At 41.8% G+C, this 18,421-nt stretch overlaps 1 protein-coding gene across 1 annotated transcript in view; it reads left to right on the top strand.

Annotated features, from left to right (window-relative positions):
- Nucleotides 1-18,421, top strand: part of LOC111219349 (neural-cadherin-like) — a 319,768-nt gene that overhangs the window by 122,955 nt on the left and 178,392 nt on the right. Inside the window, exons 7-8 of the mRNA XM_022741986.1 lie at nucleotides 453-595; nucleotides 15,459-15,631. Of these exons, the coding sequence (XP_022597707.1) occupies nucleotides 453-595; nucleotides 15,459-15,631 (316 nt within the window). The remainder of the gene's footprint in view (nucleotides 1-452; nucleotides 596-15,458; nucleotides 15,632-18,421) is intronic.

Raw genomic sequence — 18,421 nt, forward strand, 5'->3', positions numbered from 1 at the left:
CCTGCCACCTCACAGCTGTTGCATTTAACAACAGTTTTTTTTTTTTTCCTTCCAACTGTCGATCAAGCCTCGCTCATGTTTGCTCGCCCTGCTTGAATTTGAAAGTCAAAGATCCACTGATTAACTAGAAGAGAAATGACAGTAATGAGGTTATGAAGTATAGTGAGGGAAAGGTACTGATGCATTTAGTTGGTCTGTGAATGGATTTTTTTGTGACACACTTATCATTCATATCAGCCAGTGTTTATTTGTGGGTATTGCAGCATGTTACCTTATGAGCATCTTTGTTCTGAGTCACTGAGCTGCTGGTTGAACATGAATTAGATGAAACTGATTTTGAAACACGTTGAATGTGTCTCATTTTCAGCTCCACGAACATGTGTCAGGACACATGTTCTCCTGCAGACGAGTTCAGGTTAAAGCTCAGTGTGTGTTTGTATGTGTTTAATTAGATATCGGACCTTCGTCTCAGAGGACGCGGGGCCCAACACGCTTGTTGCCACGGTGCTGGCGAAGGACCCCGATGGGGACGGGATCACATATAAGATCACCACAGGAAACGAGGAGGGCAACTTCGTCATTGACAGCCAAAAAGGTCAGACATGCTGAATTTTTTTTTTTTAAATCTGCCCTTTTCTCTTGTTCTTCTTGTTTATTCAACTAAGTACTGATGTTTTTGTTTTGTCTTTCTTCACATCCTCAGGACACCACTGTAGAATAGAATTGATCAGATTCTGATACTAGTATTGGAACTACTGCCTAAAATACTGGCTCAGGAATTGGGAAGTACGTGAGTCTGAGCACCGATGCGATACCTCGTAATTTATTAATAAACTTTATAGTTTCACACCCAGATAAAATGGCAGTTTTCCCAGAAATCAGTTGTTCTTCGCTGCTCTAGAACAAAAACCTTCACGCGAAGTTGTGCTGTGCAGCCACTGGCAACTACTGTTGTAGGGCAGTGAGGAAAACCATTGGCTGAGGTCACTAATAGGCAGAACGTGGTCCAGGTTCAAACCTAGACACCACCATATCCTTACCTGGACCTATAACCTATACATTATTGAGAATTATTACATTTTAGTATTTATGTTCTGCAGCATTTTTTGGCCTTTACAGCACTGGTCACGTGATGCTACTCATCTGACAGTTTGCAGTAGCAGGCTACAACAGTTTCAAATAGTTCTTTTTCCATATGTTTNTTTTTTGGCCTTTACAGCACTGGTCACGTGATGCTACTCAGCCAATCATTGCGACTCGAGTGAGACGAGACGAGAGGCAGTCTGTGCGCCTCAGCATCTGACAGTTTGCCGTAGGAGGCTACAACAGTTTCAAATAGTTCTTTTTCCATATGTTGTTAAGTATGAAAAGACCCAAAATGAACACTGAAAGAAGATTATTAGCAAATTATTTAAACAGTGTTTGTATAGGAACAATTCTGTCCAAAGCTTTTTTCCCCAAGTGAAATTTTTATGGGATTCATGTATCTGTTCATATTTTACAAAGGGTTTAACCTGGGACATGCCATTACAACAATGACAGCAATCATATCACATCCATACAGGGTTAGTGGTATACAGCTGTTAAAAATTTTTTTTGTAATGCATTGGTATCTGATCAGATTTACTTGAAAGTGGTCTCAGACTTTTGGACCTTGCTGTATGTGGATTTAGCACAAACCCTGAAATATCCACACTGATGGTTTTTCTTTCCACGGTTATTTTCACCCTGCTATATTTACGCACACCGTATAAATGTAAAAGTGCAGCAGTTTGTTCAAGTGTGCCTCAGAAAGTCTTGAAAATATACTTCACATAGTGTGTGTATTGTACAGGATGATAATGCCTCGCCAGCCTTTCTGTAAGTGCGAGAGAGAGGCTTTGTCAAGGATATTTAAATCCTCACAGGTCATGTCATGGAGACATTCGAAGAATCAGCCAAAGTGTGAGGAGCATTTCCACAGTGTCTTTGTACGAAAATACCATCTGAGGCTTATAGTCGCTCATCTCAACTTCCTCTGAGGCAAGAACAGCAATGCCAGAAGCAATGAGAAATGGGAAACTGGGTTAATGATGCGCTGCGTGTGTACGTGTGCGTCTGTGTCTGCGTGTGGGGGGTGGGGGGTGGGGTGGGGTGGTGGAGGCAGTTTCATAGTGGTGCAACCCTTTTGTAAACTGCAATCCTCTCTGAATCTGCATATCACATTATAGGGTAATACGATGACTTTTACAAATTCAATTACTCAAAACTTCAAGGCACAATTTCCTCTGTTCACCAGCAATGACATTCACTGTCAGCTGATAGTGGCGGTCGTGTTAGCGAGCGGGGAGAAGACTTTAGCTTATAACTCGATTCCATCGGCTATCAGATGATGAGTGCGGGCTGGCTCTGCCATTTATATTGTTTGGCCCTCATTTGCATTTAGTCACATCGAACCACATTTCTACCTGTCATCAGTTTTAAAAGGTTAACTTTTTTATTTCAAGTTTGCTTTCTCGCACCGGCGAGCTTTGTACTAAAGTTCAGTGTAGAAGTTAAATGTCTGTCTGGGTAGTGGACACCTTCCGACTTACCTGCCAAATTTTTTTCTTATCACTACATCTGTCTGCAATTTGGATGCTATTGTTATCTATTCTCATTATTGGTATTTGGTAAACATTGATCAATTTGCCATTTATCTGTTAATCCACAGGATCGCTATAAGTAGTGCTTATCAATGGAACAAATAATACTTAGTTTAATCCAAAGTCAATATAATATGTGGCTATAACAGGGAGTGATGAATGAAGATGCAGCACAGACAGGCTGTGTCTCCCGAGTGACTTAAACATTTATGTATTAATTATTCAGCTTTTTTGTCCGGTAAGTTTCCTCACAGCCTGGTAGTACTCTGGCCTACCAGTTCTTTAATCTGCAAGATTTCTGAAAATACTCTTATATAATATGTCATATATTGTTTCACCAGAGGCCACGGCGACATTTTCAAATTGCTTGTTTGAAAACCAAAGATATTAAATGCACAATTATTTAAAACATCATTTAGCCTTGAGAGTGTGACAATGAGTCAGCGTGAACGATACCAGGACCCTGAAGCTGAAGTATCAGCCATCATTCATTTTATTGTTTACACATGTGCTGTACTTATTATGACATGTCAGAATGTCCTCAGAAGAAGGCCAAGGTTTGAAATTTTTACTTGATAAATGACTCAAAGGTCCTTTTTTGTTAAAGGTTAATTAAACCTCTGCTCAGGTAGAAGATGGGTGGAGCTATATTTGGAAACAAGACGTCACTGCTCCTGATGTACCTATACAAATGATGAAGTCGTAGTTTGTACAGCAGGTACAGCAGAACTAACAGGAGGGATTGGGAGATGTCAGTCAAACATCCACCGACACAACCCCACAGGCAAAATATGAAAGTTGGGGTACCATGAGTGTGCAGAGCCTTTAAAGGAAAGTCTGGTGATCTTTCTCTTACTGACAACAACTTGCATGACAAGAACCAAACCAACAATGAATGTTGTTGGTTTGGTTCTTTGTATCCATAACCAGACATAGAAGCAATTTGTAAGTTTTGCTATTGCTACGTAGCCATCATTAGCACTGTTTAATTACCAGTCTAGAAGAAACGTTGCAAGTTCAGCATCAAACTTTATTCCTTTACTCACCAAGTGCTGTCCATAAGGCAACAGTAATGGCAACTCTTGTCTCTATCACGTCTTTTCTTCTACTGAAGTTAGCATGCTAACCAGCTGGCCACAGTCCACATCATTTTCCAATAGTGACTCACTATAGCCTCCAATCTGCACTCAAGACGTAGCGCTGCTCAGAGGGCATATTATAACCTTTGTCTTGTAAAACACAACGATGAACCAATCACACTCAGTGTCAGAGAAAACTTACATTATTAATATCATAATTGCCACTGTTGCAATTTTACTCTACCACCATTTACCACATCATTTCCTGCCTTTTCTCTGTACCTAGAGACACGTCCAGCAACTTCCTGATGCCTCCTGAGGAGGAGCACCAAGCTTGAGACATGTATCAATCCAGAGTAGCTACTGATCCAAGTCTATTCTGTGTTCTGCATGCCATTTAGTGCCTTTATTTATTACACATATTGAGCATATTAAGATCTTTTTTGGAACTCACGCCTCCCGCTTTGTCTGAGTACCATTACTGACTTGCTTGGGGAGCCACTCTATTCACAATTTTTTGTGGAATCCTAAAAACTACATTCGTTTTAAGAGTGTACTGCTGCTTTTTAAGGCTTTATGGCTTCAGTAGGAACAAATGGGTATGAGAGTCTCAGACAGGCCAGCAAAGTTGGAAAGAATTGAGAGATGCACTGACGTACTGCTTTTCTTTACTTTGTATCTGTTGATGACAAGAGAAAATAAAAAATGACCAGCTTTATCTTTTAAACAATCAATCGATTAGCAAAGTCGATTGATTAAACTAACATTTAAATTAGGTAGAAAAGGTCATAAACATGTGGGACAGGGGAGGTGAGGAAATATGTTTATACAGCACAAATCACTCCTGACTTCATTAAGCACACATTTAGTAGTAATGAATTAACTGTAAATCAACGACAATCAGTTCTATTCTCACGTGTACACACACACACACACACACACACACACACACACACACACACACACACACATGTGGACGTGAACCTAATACAGATGCACACAAATGCACTACAAAATGTTGTCTGTACAAAAGCAGTGAGCCAAAGTGTGACACTATAACGCTTGTATTATGATCCAATATCTTGTTTCAAAGAGCTCAACATTTGGTCATTAAAACTACTTTATGACTCTTATAATGGAAGGCGAGCACATTGGATTCCTCCCACCTTCTCCAACCCATCTCATTCTCTCTCTGCTACTGATAAAAATCGTTTACCCCCCACCCACCCACCCCCCACTCCGACCACCACCACCACCCCCACCACCATGCCCACAACAACCACCACCACCACCCCCCGAACCCCATTTGAGCTATTGTTTTCCTCCCTTCTGGCAGGAGCAGTCCCGCCGGCCTCGCTTTCCATGTTAATTTGACTGTAACTCACCCTCGAATACAGTGTGTTTCCGTGAGATTTAAGGCAGCCATTAGGATCTGAGCGGGTCGGTCAATATGATGATCACACTCTTCCTATTAAAACCCATAAATACCAAAACACCCACTCTGTTGGAGGGGAGGAAGTATTTACTGGCAGCTAAGGGGAAATGCTGGCGCCCATAAACAGGCTTCAATCATTTCCCTTTTCTCACAGATAATTTTTATGGCGTTTTAGAAGAGGGTATTTCCTTGAGAGGGAGGTGGTAGGTGAGCTCGTTTTCAGTGCGATGGGGTAGCATTCGTTGTCCTGTTGTCTTGTTTTATCTCCATTATTTAGTCTTTCCTCCTGAAGTGCTCGCCTCCTATCTATTGTGTTTGGTCTGCTGTGCTGACCTGTGTCTGATCCCAGCTTTATGTAACAAACCCACTGTTTTGCCCTCATTCTTCTCTCTTGTTCCCTCTGGCAAATGTATTGTTATTCTCTCCTTCTCTCGTTCACTGTTTCCACTTCTTAGTCTTTTTCTAAAGCTCCATCTTTCTTTGTCACTCTTTCTTTCACCCCTTCTCCTCACTTCTCCCTCTTTCTCTGCCAGCTCCAGTCAGACTGGAGGAAGCGCTGCCTCTTCCCCTCTCCTACCACGCCCCCACCCCCAAGCCCCCCACCCCCAACCCCTACACTGCTTGTCCTCTGTTGTCTCTCACCCATCCTTTTTTTTGTCTTTCTACTTCCTCCCTCCTGGCTGCCTTCATGTGAAGTGACGGCTGCTCACTGACCCCTGAGGAAACATCTTCTCCATCTCCAATAAGCGATGATATGTGCTGGCCCTGTTAGCAGCAACTCCCACACACACACACACACACACACACACACACACACACACAGTCAAACTCACTGTAGTTTTATTGAATAATAAACATGGAAATTTCAACTTATACACTTTATATGTACAGAAACATGTGTTATACACTAGATATGACACTGTACATTTTTACACACACACACACACACACACACACACACACACACACACACACACACCAGAGACACACACAAACACTCACAAACAGATATTCAAAGAGAGACAATAGGCATGACTAAACACTTGCATGTATACACAGACTTACACACAGAATTGTATATGCAGTATACATCCACTCACCTATAGGCCAACACACACACCCAGAGAGACACACATACACGGCCATAACCCACAGTATGGGGACATATCTCATAGATTAGAACAGACGCTGGCTGCATGCTTTGTTCTTGGAATGTCCTAAAACCTTTTCCATGTCCCATTTTCAACCACTTACCCAGCATGTGTTGTTCTCATCTAAAGCTTTTAGGCCCTATTAGATGTTTATGCCAACCAGAGGCAGAATAAAGCAGGGATCGGACTACAGGGTGCCTCTGGTGCTCCCTATATGTAACATAGCGAGCAGGTCGTAGCCTCTCTCTGTGGCTGCCTGCTGCCTTTGCTGAACTGGTCACATTTATCTGGCCTTCTGTCTCAATTCATTAAGCATGAGCGCCCTTCCTGGCACTGTTGGAGCAGCGTGGGTGGAGAGAGAGAAGGGTGGGCTAGAGCATACACTCTTAATGTATCTTTGGTATGGGGATACATGATTTTTTTTATTTTTTTTTTATTCCAATTCATGATTCAATGGACCAAGAGCCCAACTTCCTGGGTCAGCGTGTGGTTTAACTGTTTGATTTCACCACCAGAATGATAGCAGGGGAAATGAGAAAAACAACTTGTTTTTTGTTTTACCAATTTAAAATGATCCTTTTGAGGCTAAGTTATTATTTATGTGTTGCTGGCATCAAATATACATTTTTGGCACCAAAAACGAGAATACAGTTATTATTATTATTTTTATTATTTTTATTTTCCATTTTCTGAGCAAGACGCAGAAAAAAAAGTATGCAACCTGATTTTCCCTCACTATTACATTTTTATGTGTTGGTGGGACTTAAGCCAACGGTGGCCACTGCATAAGAGTTAAGAGAGCAAAAGAGTTTTGATGGGCTACTTGATGGGAAAACAAGAGGGTCATCTCCAGGTCCACATCCGCTGTGGACAAAATTCCTGAATGCATATCTATAGGAAGTATAAACTGTATGACAAGGTTTCACATTGACTTTCACATCTGTGAACCCGCGGGAGGCGCCGTTGTCCCCATCAAGCAGCCGATGTGCCAAATCATCAGTAAATATTTAGATGGAAATATTTTTACACAGTCACATTGACATGAATGGTTGAATGCAGCTAACTTTAAAGCTTACAGACTCCAATATGAAAAGACTTACACACACAAAATAGTTATGACAACTTCACAATATACAGTTGTTTATTTATACATAATATAATTAACAGAAAGAAATATGAAAATAGGTGTGAGAGAGCAGCTCTGTAACAGTCTGTGGGTAACACACACACACACACACACACACACACACACACACACACATACACACACACACACATACACACACATTATGGTTAAGCAGTTGATGAACTCTGCTATTATCCCTCCCCCCTTCACTGTAGGCTTGCACACTTGGTTAGTTCTATTTCCATCCACACACACACATTCACACAAACATTATGTTGCTTACTCTTTGTTGAAGTGCATGGCATATCTGCCTCACCGTCTCACATCAATGAGTTTTGTTGGCAAAACAGGGGCAGAACATTTTCCTCTGTTAAGTAATATGTTATCACGCACTTCCATGGGCACGTGAACTGCACAATTATGTTTCTTGTTTGTAATATTAATTTTTGCAGCAAATAACTTGTTTTTGATGAAAGGGAAATGTCTATGAACATCCCTGGTTAAAATATATTTGGGTTTAAGAAGGTATAAAAATTTAATCTACTAAGAAAATGTGCAAAAACATCCATCCATCAATCCAGTATCTATACTGCTTATCAGTGCAGAGTTGTGGGGGGGGCTGATGCCAGCTGACAATGGGCGAGGGCGGGGTACACCCTGTATAGGTCGCCAGTCCATGACAGGGCTGACGTATGATGACAAACATCCACTTGCGCTCACATTCATACCTTCAGGCACTTCTAGAGTCGCCAATTAACCTATCGTGCATGTTTTTGGACTGTGGGAGGAAGCTGGAGAACCTGGAGAGAACCCACCCAGGCCATGTTAGAGAGACGTTGTGGTGGATGGATGGGTCAATAAAACACAATAATAACACTCAGGAGAGTGGCGTTCAATTCCCATGTGAAAGCAGCAGGTTGTGTCTTTTATCCATGACAGTTCCACAAAGTTAACCACGTTGTTATTATTGTCAACAAAGGTCGTCAAATGTTAAGGAAGTACTTATTTTATCCCAAACCATGATCTTCTCCTAAACCTAACCAAGTAGTGTTTGTGAAACTTAACCAAGACATAACTGTTTATTATTGTAACCATGGCGACGAAGGTCTGCTGCATCACTGTTTGTTTATTCTTGTAACCATGACAACCAAGTTTCGGTACGCCTGCCACTGTAAGGTCACTATTTCAGGAGACACTGCTATGGGTCATATGAGAAGGTTGAAAATACGACCTTTTGTTCAGGTTTGAGGAGTTGCTGGTCAGAGAAAGTGGCTGGTTCCCAGATTTTACCTCTTACAGCACCATGATGTTAAGATTTGTGGTTTTAACTGAAAAGTAGTTTGGTTCACAATCAAATAACTGATAAAATTCCCATCAGCCTCTGCTGTGCTTTGTGTTTACCACTGTGACCTGCAAAATGTGCTAAACAGCATGCTAGTATTATTATTGAGCATGTTCGCATGTTGACATTAGCGTTTATTTCAAAGTACAGTGTCACAGAGCCTGTAGACTCTTCATTTTGTTGTTATTTGGGTTGAGCAACCCTTTAATTCATAGAGCAACTATTGTCACAACACCCTTGACATGCTGTATGTGCTCAGACATAACATTTACTGTATGTTTGGCACCTACTGTACCATTTGCTGTTCATAAAAAAAGCTCCTAAAGATAAAACCGACGGCAGCATTAATTGTAGTACTGAATGATTCTGCATTTAAATGGATAGTTAATTTATTTATTTATCTTTTGTGACCAGTGTTTATTGGTGAGAGTCAGTTGTTCTTTCTGTTGCAAACAATTGTTCTAATTTTAGTCTCACTGTACCTCTTTTTTTTTTTCCATCGCAATCTCTTGTAAGCCAGTCTACAATGCAACCTCTATCAGTCCCAGCCACGCACCACACAATAGCCTATTTAGATGTGGATAATGAGAAATTGGGAGCAAACCATCCAGGCCATTGTGGTTTCAGTGTATGAACAAATTGCTTTTTTTTTTATCGTAAAGGTGTCCAGGTGGGAAGGTGGGAGGTTTGGCCTGAGTACATCCAGCTGCTGGAATGGCCAAACTGAGAGTCACCAGCACTAAGATAGAATATGTGTCCATGATTAAAAGTCTGTTCTACATGAAAGAAGGAACAGAGTTAATTGCAGACTTAGTAGTTTGTAACGAAAGGAAGGTAAAGAGAGTGTCATGGTCGGCATGCAAAGAAATATGATGCAGGCTTCTCGTGTGTGGGTCTTCAATGGGTCATGCATCATACAGTAGCTATGCTGAATAGACTTCCAGTGAAATACAATAAGTTCGCCAGGGTCTTTACAACTTTTATTGTGAAGTGTTTCCATCATTATAATTATTAATTTCTGCCAAGTCAATATTTGACCAAATAGAACAGTACCTTCGAAAAATATTCAATACCCCTCTCACATTTTGTCATGTTGCAGCCATATGCTAAAATCATTTCAATAATTTTTTTTCTCATTAATCTACACTCAATACCCCATAATGACAAAGTGAAAACTTCACTTTTAGAAATATTTGCAAATTTATTAAAAAGGAAAAAACGAAAAATCACACAGACATTCAGAATTCAGACCCTTTGCTATGACACTTGAGTCCACCTGTGGTAAATTCAACTGATTGGACATGATTTGGAAAAGCACAAGTCTGTCAGTGAAAAAACCAAGACATGAGGTTAAAGAAACTGGCTGCAAGCTCAGAGACAGGATTGTGTCGAGGCACAAATCAAGGCAAGGCTACTGGACTCTGGACTGTGTATTTCTTGTTTTATTTTGAAATGTATTTCCTAAAGCGTATGTTGTTGCTTTACTTTCTGCCCCGGGATGTTTCCCGCCTCTGTGATTACCTGCTCCGCCCTAATGTGTTGCCCCTGTGTCTCGTTACCTCCTCCCCTTGTGTGTATTTAGTCTCTGTGTTCTCCTCACTCCTTGTCAATTCTGTTCCCTGGTGTCTCCATATGTTTCTTTTAGCTGTTCATGTTCCTGGGGTTTTTATTGCCTGAGTTTGGATTACTGGAGTTTTGCTCCTCTGCCTGCGGGAACTTCAGTTATTTCAACCTGTCTACATGTGAGCCTGTTTTGCTTATTAAAGTACCTTCACTGCACCCACCAGTCTTTGTGTGTGTCCATATTTGGGTCCACCATCACCCAGTCTGCACTTTGTTTGAAGAGGAACGTTATGATTTGGTCCATACCCTTGAGTGCATTAATGGAGAGTTCAAAAGAGACTCTAGTAGGGAGTACAAAGAGGTTGCTGTTGTTAAAGAATCTGGCAAAAAATAATTGGCATGCTGCGCCTTTCTTTACCAGATATCTATAATAGACAAGTTCTGAGGAAGGCACTGTCAGTCTGGTCTGCTCTGACCACCCAGGTCCCCCAGAGTTAGGAGCAATAGGTTTAAATATTTCTTTGTTCCATGGTGCACTTAATTTGCACTAAACATTGTGACTGCACTGCTCAGCAGCACTTTATTAGAGCTACTATGGCATAGTTGTTTGACTGCAGTAATTGATGTATGATGTCTTTTATGTTGTTGGTTTGCCCTTTTCTGTAAATCACATTTCCTCTTGATGGACAATAAAGATCTCTGACCTCTGAACTGAACTGCTATGTGTTTGGCATGCAGGGAAGTATCCAAAAAAACATGGTTAAAAGGTTTGTTACCAGAGTGACTAAGTGACTTTTCTAACACCCGTCTCTGTGTGCTAGCTACCAGCCTCTTTTATTGTCTACTCACCTGCTGCCTATTCAGCTAACCTCTAGCCTGAATCCCAGGAAGCAAATACCAAGCCAACAAGCCTCTGACCTGTTTTCCAGCCTGCATCCAAGCCTGCTAGCCTCCGGTCTGCATCCCAGTTGACTAGCCTCAGGCCTGCTAGCTTCCAGCATGCTAAACACCAGCATACTATCCTTCAGCCTGTATCCCGGGTCTGCGTGCCTCAAGCATGTTAGCCTCCAGTCAGCCTCCAGTCTGGACCCCAGTTGACTGCCATCATCAGAGTCAGGGTTCCTGACCAACGTATTGTCTTTGTTTAAGCCCGTTCCTGAGTTTCCTTCCAAATATGTCCAGCCGGATCTCCAGTTGACCACTTCCTCAGCACCCCAGGGGTCTGCCTGTCCTGCTGCCCTCCTCTTGCCCTGCACCCTGCCTTGCCTTAGAGCTCCAGTCTCTTGGCAGACCTCTATAGCAGTCCGGCCTACTGCAATGGCCTCCAAAGCCCATAGGTGTCCTTCTCAGTCCCTCCCAAGTCCTCTTGCTGAGATAACCAGCCCCATTACTCTGCTATCTGTCCACTGGTTGGTGGTCCACAAGTTTTGCTTGCTGACCTGCCTGAACTTTTTATTAAAGTAGCTTCACTTCACCCACAAGTCTTTGTGTGTGTCTGCATTTGGGTTAAGCTTAGAGTTAGGTTAGCTCCAGAGATCCTGTGTGGAGATAGGAGAAACTTCCAGAAGGACAACCATCACTGCTGACACATGAAAGCTGCAAAAAAGCACCTAATGACTCCGACTGTGAGAAGCAAGATTATATAAAAGCAAGACTGAGCTTTTTGGTCTCAATTTTAAGCATCTTGTCTGAAGGAAACAAGGCACCACTCATGCTGTGGAGGTGTTTTTCAGGTGCAGGGTTAGGGAAAGCTGAATGGAGCAAAGTACCAAATTATCCTTAATGAAAACCCGGTCCGAAGCACAGAGGACCTCGAACTGGGCCAAAGGTTCACCATCCAATAGGACAATGACCCTAGTCACACAGCCAAGATGCCAGAGTAATTTAGGGACTTGAAACCAATTAAACATCTCTGGAAAGACCTGAAAATGGCTGTCCACAGATAGTGAGCTTGAGAAGATCTGCAGAGAAGAATAGAAGAAAATCCCCAAATCCAGGTTTGCTTATCACATCATACCCAAGAAGACTTGAGGCTGTCATCACTGCCAAAGGTTTCTCAACTAAGTACTGAGCAAAAGGGTCTGAATCCACATTTCAGTGTGATATTTCAGTTCCTTTTTAATAAATTTGCAAAAATGTCTAAGATTCATTCAAATGTGTATTCTTTTTTTAAAACTGATAAACCACAAGAGAATATTACAGTTGGTACATTGTCCAGTCATTATCCAGGTTTGAGAAAAAGGCAAGTATAGTTAGGATCTTGAGTTGAATCTGTTTGACCAGTTTCCCTGTGAGCTAGACAATATAAATCACTAGTTTCGGCCTTGAAAAAACCAATACACAAAAGCAAGGCACTGCAATATTGTGTGTTTTAATGATGTACCAATTCTTATAAGGAATTTATGGATCCCTTTCTATTTGTCATCTGCTTCTTTTGTATGCCACAGCTCCACGGTTAAAAAGATCACAATTCTGCAACACAAATGTGTTACAAGTGGTTAAAATGCTGTCCTTAACATTTGTTGGAGATTGAAGGCTAAGAAATGGCATCGTTGAAAAACTTCAAGGCTTTGTGGGCTGATTCTGAGAATGTCAAAAATTCACTCTAGCAGAAGGTATTTAGGAATTATGTTGTGTGTGTGCCTTCAATATTAAAGGCATTTGTGTTTCACAGTGGTAAAGGATATCGCATTTCTGTGCCAACAGAGTATGTCAACACTGTGCTGTGTGTGCAGAGTGTGGTGGAAATCGGGTCAACTTTACTAGACAAACAAGTATTAAAACTGAACAGAGCAAAGCTGCACGGATGATGGATGTGGTTGATTTGCATTCAGCTGCAGAATCTGGATTTCCTCAACACTAAAGGCTACATGTTGGCCATATGAAATAACAGGGAAAATTAGCTCCGGAAGCATATTAATTATGTGCATACAAGCTTTTGCTAAGCATCCCCTTAGTTTTCTCTGCACACAGAGTTCTGCCTGTCTGTAGTGTGGCCTGACAAAACTCACTGCTGGACTTTATTGTACTTGGCATAAACCTTTGCAGCAGCATCTGCTGAATATAAGTGTGCGTGGTGGTGGTGTGTGTGAGTATATTCATGCGTTTATGTGTCTGACACAATGTATGTGACATACCTTTCTTCAGGCAAAGCTTCCTCCTCTTGCACCTCCATGGCTGTAAATTTGAATTCCGCCCTGTCCCCTTTCCCTCCCTGTCTATTTTTATGTTTCACACACACACACACACACACCCTTAACCATGCGCAGCAGTGCCTGGGAACCAGCCATTGTAACAAACACCTCAAGGCAGACACCCCTTCTATGGCAGACACCCCCTCTATGGCAATCTTCCATCTCTCCATCTCTCTCATGCAACAACACACACTCTCTCAAAGGCAAACAGAGGGACATACTGTACATGTGCAGTTCAAAAATTATGAGCTTGTACAGCATTACCAGGAGGAGAACAGAAAGTCTCTTCTTTGCTTCATCTTGTTTCCTTTTTAAGTCGTTTCCAAATGCATAAATCCCCAAATGCAAATCTTCTGTTCATGTATGTCACGCTGTGGTAGTTGCTATGAACACTGATGAGAAAACTAAAATAAAAACTAAAAATCATATATCTGCTAGCTGTAATCTGTCTCATCAGTTCTCTTGGTCTGGTAAACAGAGATAGAAGATCAATGGTGCACACACACACACATCCACAACTACGATAAGTGTACATATGATTTCAATTCCAGGGTCTCTTGTGAAACAGCAACCAAATGAACATATGACAGCGATAGCACCTGCTCATGGTTCTGCAGATAAGGAAGATGTAATAAGTGTGTCCACACTTTTAGCAGAGACACCCACACACCACTCGCACACAAACAAAGTAAACAGAGCACCAAAGAGTGAGATGAATACAGAGTGGAGGAGAGCCATTCAAAGTAGAGAGTGGGATGCAGATGAGACGCCTACACCAGACTGAAGAGAGAGTCAGTAAGAGAAAGAGAGACAGAGGATGAAATGGAATACCAGACTGACAGTGCTGCGAGGGAATACCAATTAATTTAACTATTCATATGTTGTGTCGCCATAATTAATGAAATCTCTTTCAAAGCTAAAAACTTGAATAAGAATTTATGTCACTTGTGGAAAGCTGTCCATACAGTATCTTACACTAATGTCCATGTTAGTATCCTTAATGTTTAAAGTCTTAAAGGTCCCATATTGTATAAAGTGAGGCCTCTGTCTTTTTTGATTATAAAGCAGCCCAAGGTTCCAAAATAATACTGTGGAAGTATCAAAGCGCTCAGTCCACAGAGAAATGCACACAGCCTGTATTCAGGAACTGACCCTTAAATCCATCAGTCAGGAAGTCTGTAACTTTGTGATGTCACAACAAAGCAATCACCGCCCACCTGGACCCACCATCCAACGTTGCAGGATTTGGTTTCTCTGAGTGTTTACCTGAAATCTGCTATATTTTTATTCGCTCACTCAGAAAACAATCAACCAATTAGAAGAGAGGCTCAGATCCTCTCTTCTGATTGGCTGACTCACCTGTTGTTAGTAGAGCTCCAGAGAGAAGCCTGAGAGAGGAGATGTAAAACACACTGAGATGGTTTTTGGTTCTTAAAACCATTAATATATCTTCTTATGGATCAACACTTCAAATACAACACAGAAAAGTGTAAAATACGCAACCTTTCAATATTTTTATTCTAATTTGTCCATTTTGTTTTCAGAGCATGTTCATGTGTTCAGTAAAGTACCACAAGATCTCACCAACACAGATACAAGAGATGATTTAGTTTCCTCTGCAAGAACAAAAAATGTGTCTGTGAAAAGACCACTGAAAAATAATCCTGCAATTTTCACCTTCAGATTGACTGAGAGTAAAAATACAAACAAGAGACCTATAGACCGTGGAAACACACCATTACACTACAATCATTTTGCCGTGGCTTTTGCAGACACACTCGTCGGCCAGTTTAGTTCACTGCTGAAGGACACTTTGACATGTGAATGGATTCTTTTCATCTCAAATGTAAAGGTTGAATGTATCTATGACAAGTATTGACTGTTGATGTGAAGAACAGCTGACTGAGTGTGTTGACCACTGTCATTCTTTATGTTTGGTTGCAGGCTTAATTCGTTTGCGCTCCAGCCCACCCCCTCGCCTCCAGGGTGTAGAATATGTCCTCAATGTTACAGCAACGGATGACAATGCCTCAGGCGGACCTCAGGCATTGTCATCAACTGCCCAGGTCGTAGTGGGAGTGGACGATGTGAATAACAACAAGCCCGTCTTTGAGAAGGTAAGACAGGCAATCACACGTACATCATTAAACATTGTTTAGTCTTGCTCATTATCTGTTTGTGTCTGAAAAGGTCTCGGATAAGCATCTGCTCTCCTGGTCTTTTTTTTTAATCTTCTCCTCAATATATCTCAATGACTTCTCACTATATCCTTTTCTTTACTAGTTCTCTTTTTCTGCCTCTGTCTCTCCATCACTCCTCTTTCTGCCTCTCTTTGTCTTTCTATCTCCTCTATTTATTAGTCTCTATCTCTCCTCTCTGGAGGGGCGATTAGCCGGCTTGACCCTCATCTCTGCTCTCTCGTCTCTCTCCTACATCATCTCGGTCTTTTAATTAAAGCTTTGAGGGATGTGGGAGAAATCCCGACCGACCTGCTCTAAAACTGCGACGTCTCCACCTGCTTTTTTCTACCCATGTCTCAATTTTAAATGAGGTGACTTTTCTTGCCCCCCAAAGAATCATGAGCCAAGATTAGGAGCGCAGGCTTAGTGAGTAAACCTCGCTCGCTCCCTCCTCGGGGGAAAAGTGAGCGCCAAGTGTTTCCCTTTTGGCTTCACCCCTCAGCAGGAAGAAATGGAGGGATAGGTGACAAGATGAGAGCCAAGAGAAAAGAGAGAAGAGGAGAAGAGAGGAATTCCTGGTCCACAGTGTTTCATGTGTTCTGTATACTCAATTGTGTCTCTCAGGAATCTCCTGCTGGCATCATGCTACAAGTCTATGATTCATTCTCTTCTCTCTGCTGGCAGGATGATGATTGCAATAGACAAAAAAGTCCCTGGCCTCTCTCCACTCCCCATGTCTAAGTCAAAGAGAGAACTTGAAAAAAAGGAAAAGACAGATAAATGAAAAAAAGAAATTAAGCAAATGCAAATTTGAAGCGAAAACTGGACAAACACTGTTGTTTATTTGTGTGTCCTTGGTCAAAGATGGGCAAAGAAACCAAGGGAAAAAGTACAAAAGAAAAGAGAGAACAGGCTGAACGTGAAAAGTAAAAGAGGCTGTGCATTGGTGTCTCTGTTAGTAAAGACATTCGAGGTTAGTTGGTGTTTCCTTTGTCGCTGGCAGCCGGCAGCAGAACACTGAAGCAGAAAGGCCCTTTTATCTTGTTTTGATGCTCAATCTTATAACACACTGTAGCCTCACTGGAAATCAGTGCTGGATCAGTGCACTAAGACAGAAGAGGACCAAGAAACACACACACAGACAGAGGTCCAGAAAGGCGAGATATTGAATACAACCAGAGCCTGCATCTCCCCGTAGTGTAAGCTTCAAACCACAGACACATTCACTCACAAGCATTGACTACATTTATTTATTAATCTTTAAAACTCCTGTGAGTCTGTGACCCTCCATCCTATGGGGTTTGTTCACATACCTTTTTATATTTGTAGTAGAAAATAATACCCAGGTTGGACATTCATTACATTATTTTTATGTCATGATCTTCCCCATGTAACTTTCCCTGTTATTCCCTGTTTTATTTTGAAATATCTTTCCAGTTGTGTTTATGGTTTTTACTTCCTGCCCCGGTTTGATTCCCGCCTACATGATCCCAAATACCTGTTCTGCCCTATTGTGTTTCACTTGTGTCTCATTACCTGTGTCCCAAATCGGGCTGCATTGTTTGGGGGATGCGGCCTACAAAGGCTTGGCCTCCGGAGACTGTGGAGACTGCAAAAGCTAAACTGAAATGAGACAGTCTGGTCTATGGAGGATTTCCTATTCATCCTTGGCCACTGTTTTATTTGCAGAGTCCACCTCTCTCAATTCTCTTATTGAAAAGTGATTCATCACCGGCGCACAAAGAATGTTGGGATTGGTTGCGCTTCGTTGCCCAGGAAATGAAGGACACATTTGAAGGAGCCTTTGAAATGGAACAGCCTTGTCATGTTTCTGGGATGCAATTGGTCTTCAAATGCAGCTTTCGATGGATGCAGCCCCTGAATTGAGACACAGCTGTTGTCTTCCCCTCACTCATTGTCAGTTCTTCTGTTTGGTACCTGTTCTGTTCCCTTGTGTTTCCTCGTTCTTCACTTTTGTTATTTGTTCATGTATTCGAGTTCCAGTCTGTAGTTTGGAATACCTAAAGTGGGATTTCCAGAGTTTTGCTCGCCTGCCAGAACTTAAGTTCTTCTACCCATCTGCATATAAGCCAGTTTTGCTTTATCAAAGTACATTCACCTACCAGCCTTCATAAATGTCCCACTCACTCTATGCTGCTTACCTGGGATCATGGTGGCAGCACAGCAAGTAAGGTAGCTAAGATTTTCAACTACCGAGCCACATTTTCCAGCTCCTCCTGAGGCGTCCCAGGTGTTCCCAGGCCTGATTGGATATTGCTCCAGCGTGTTCTCGTTCTGACCAGCGTTCTATTCCTACTGTCCACACCTCAAGTGGCTCTTTTCAACAAAAATATCTTATAATGAAAATTGGGAAATGGCCTGTTTCTCCATCACTGTCCGTCTCTATGAGTGAAATTCTTTCAGTGGCCAACAACTTAGTTCTTCGCACCACAGTCTTTGTCCTCATGTTAGCTCATCTTAATTAAAAGAAACTGGAGGAGTGGGGGGCATTGATATCAACTGATGTCTTACAGTCTCCAAGGGTGAACCCAGCCATGCTGCAAAGAAAAACTCATTTGTGCTTTTGCTGCTTGTGTCTGCAATCTCATTCTTTTAGCCTTTGACTAAACCTCATGATCAGAGATGAGCGGGTGAACTTTGATCATCTGGTTAGTCCAGAGTTTTTCTTTCAAACTGAGGTCCTTCTTTGGCATGACAGTCTAGGAC

This window comes from Seriola dumerili, unplaced genomic scaffold (assembly GCF_002260705.1).
Source record: "Seriola dumerili isolate Sdu_G_001 unplaced genomic scaffold, Sdu_1.0 BDQW01000003.1, whole genome shotgun sequence".
Lineage (NCBI taxonomy): Eukaryota > Metazoa > Chordata > Actinopteri > Carangiformes > Carangidae > Seriola > Seriola dumerili.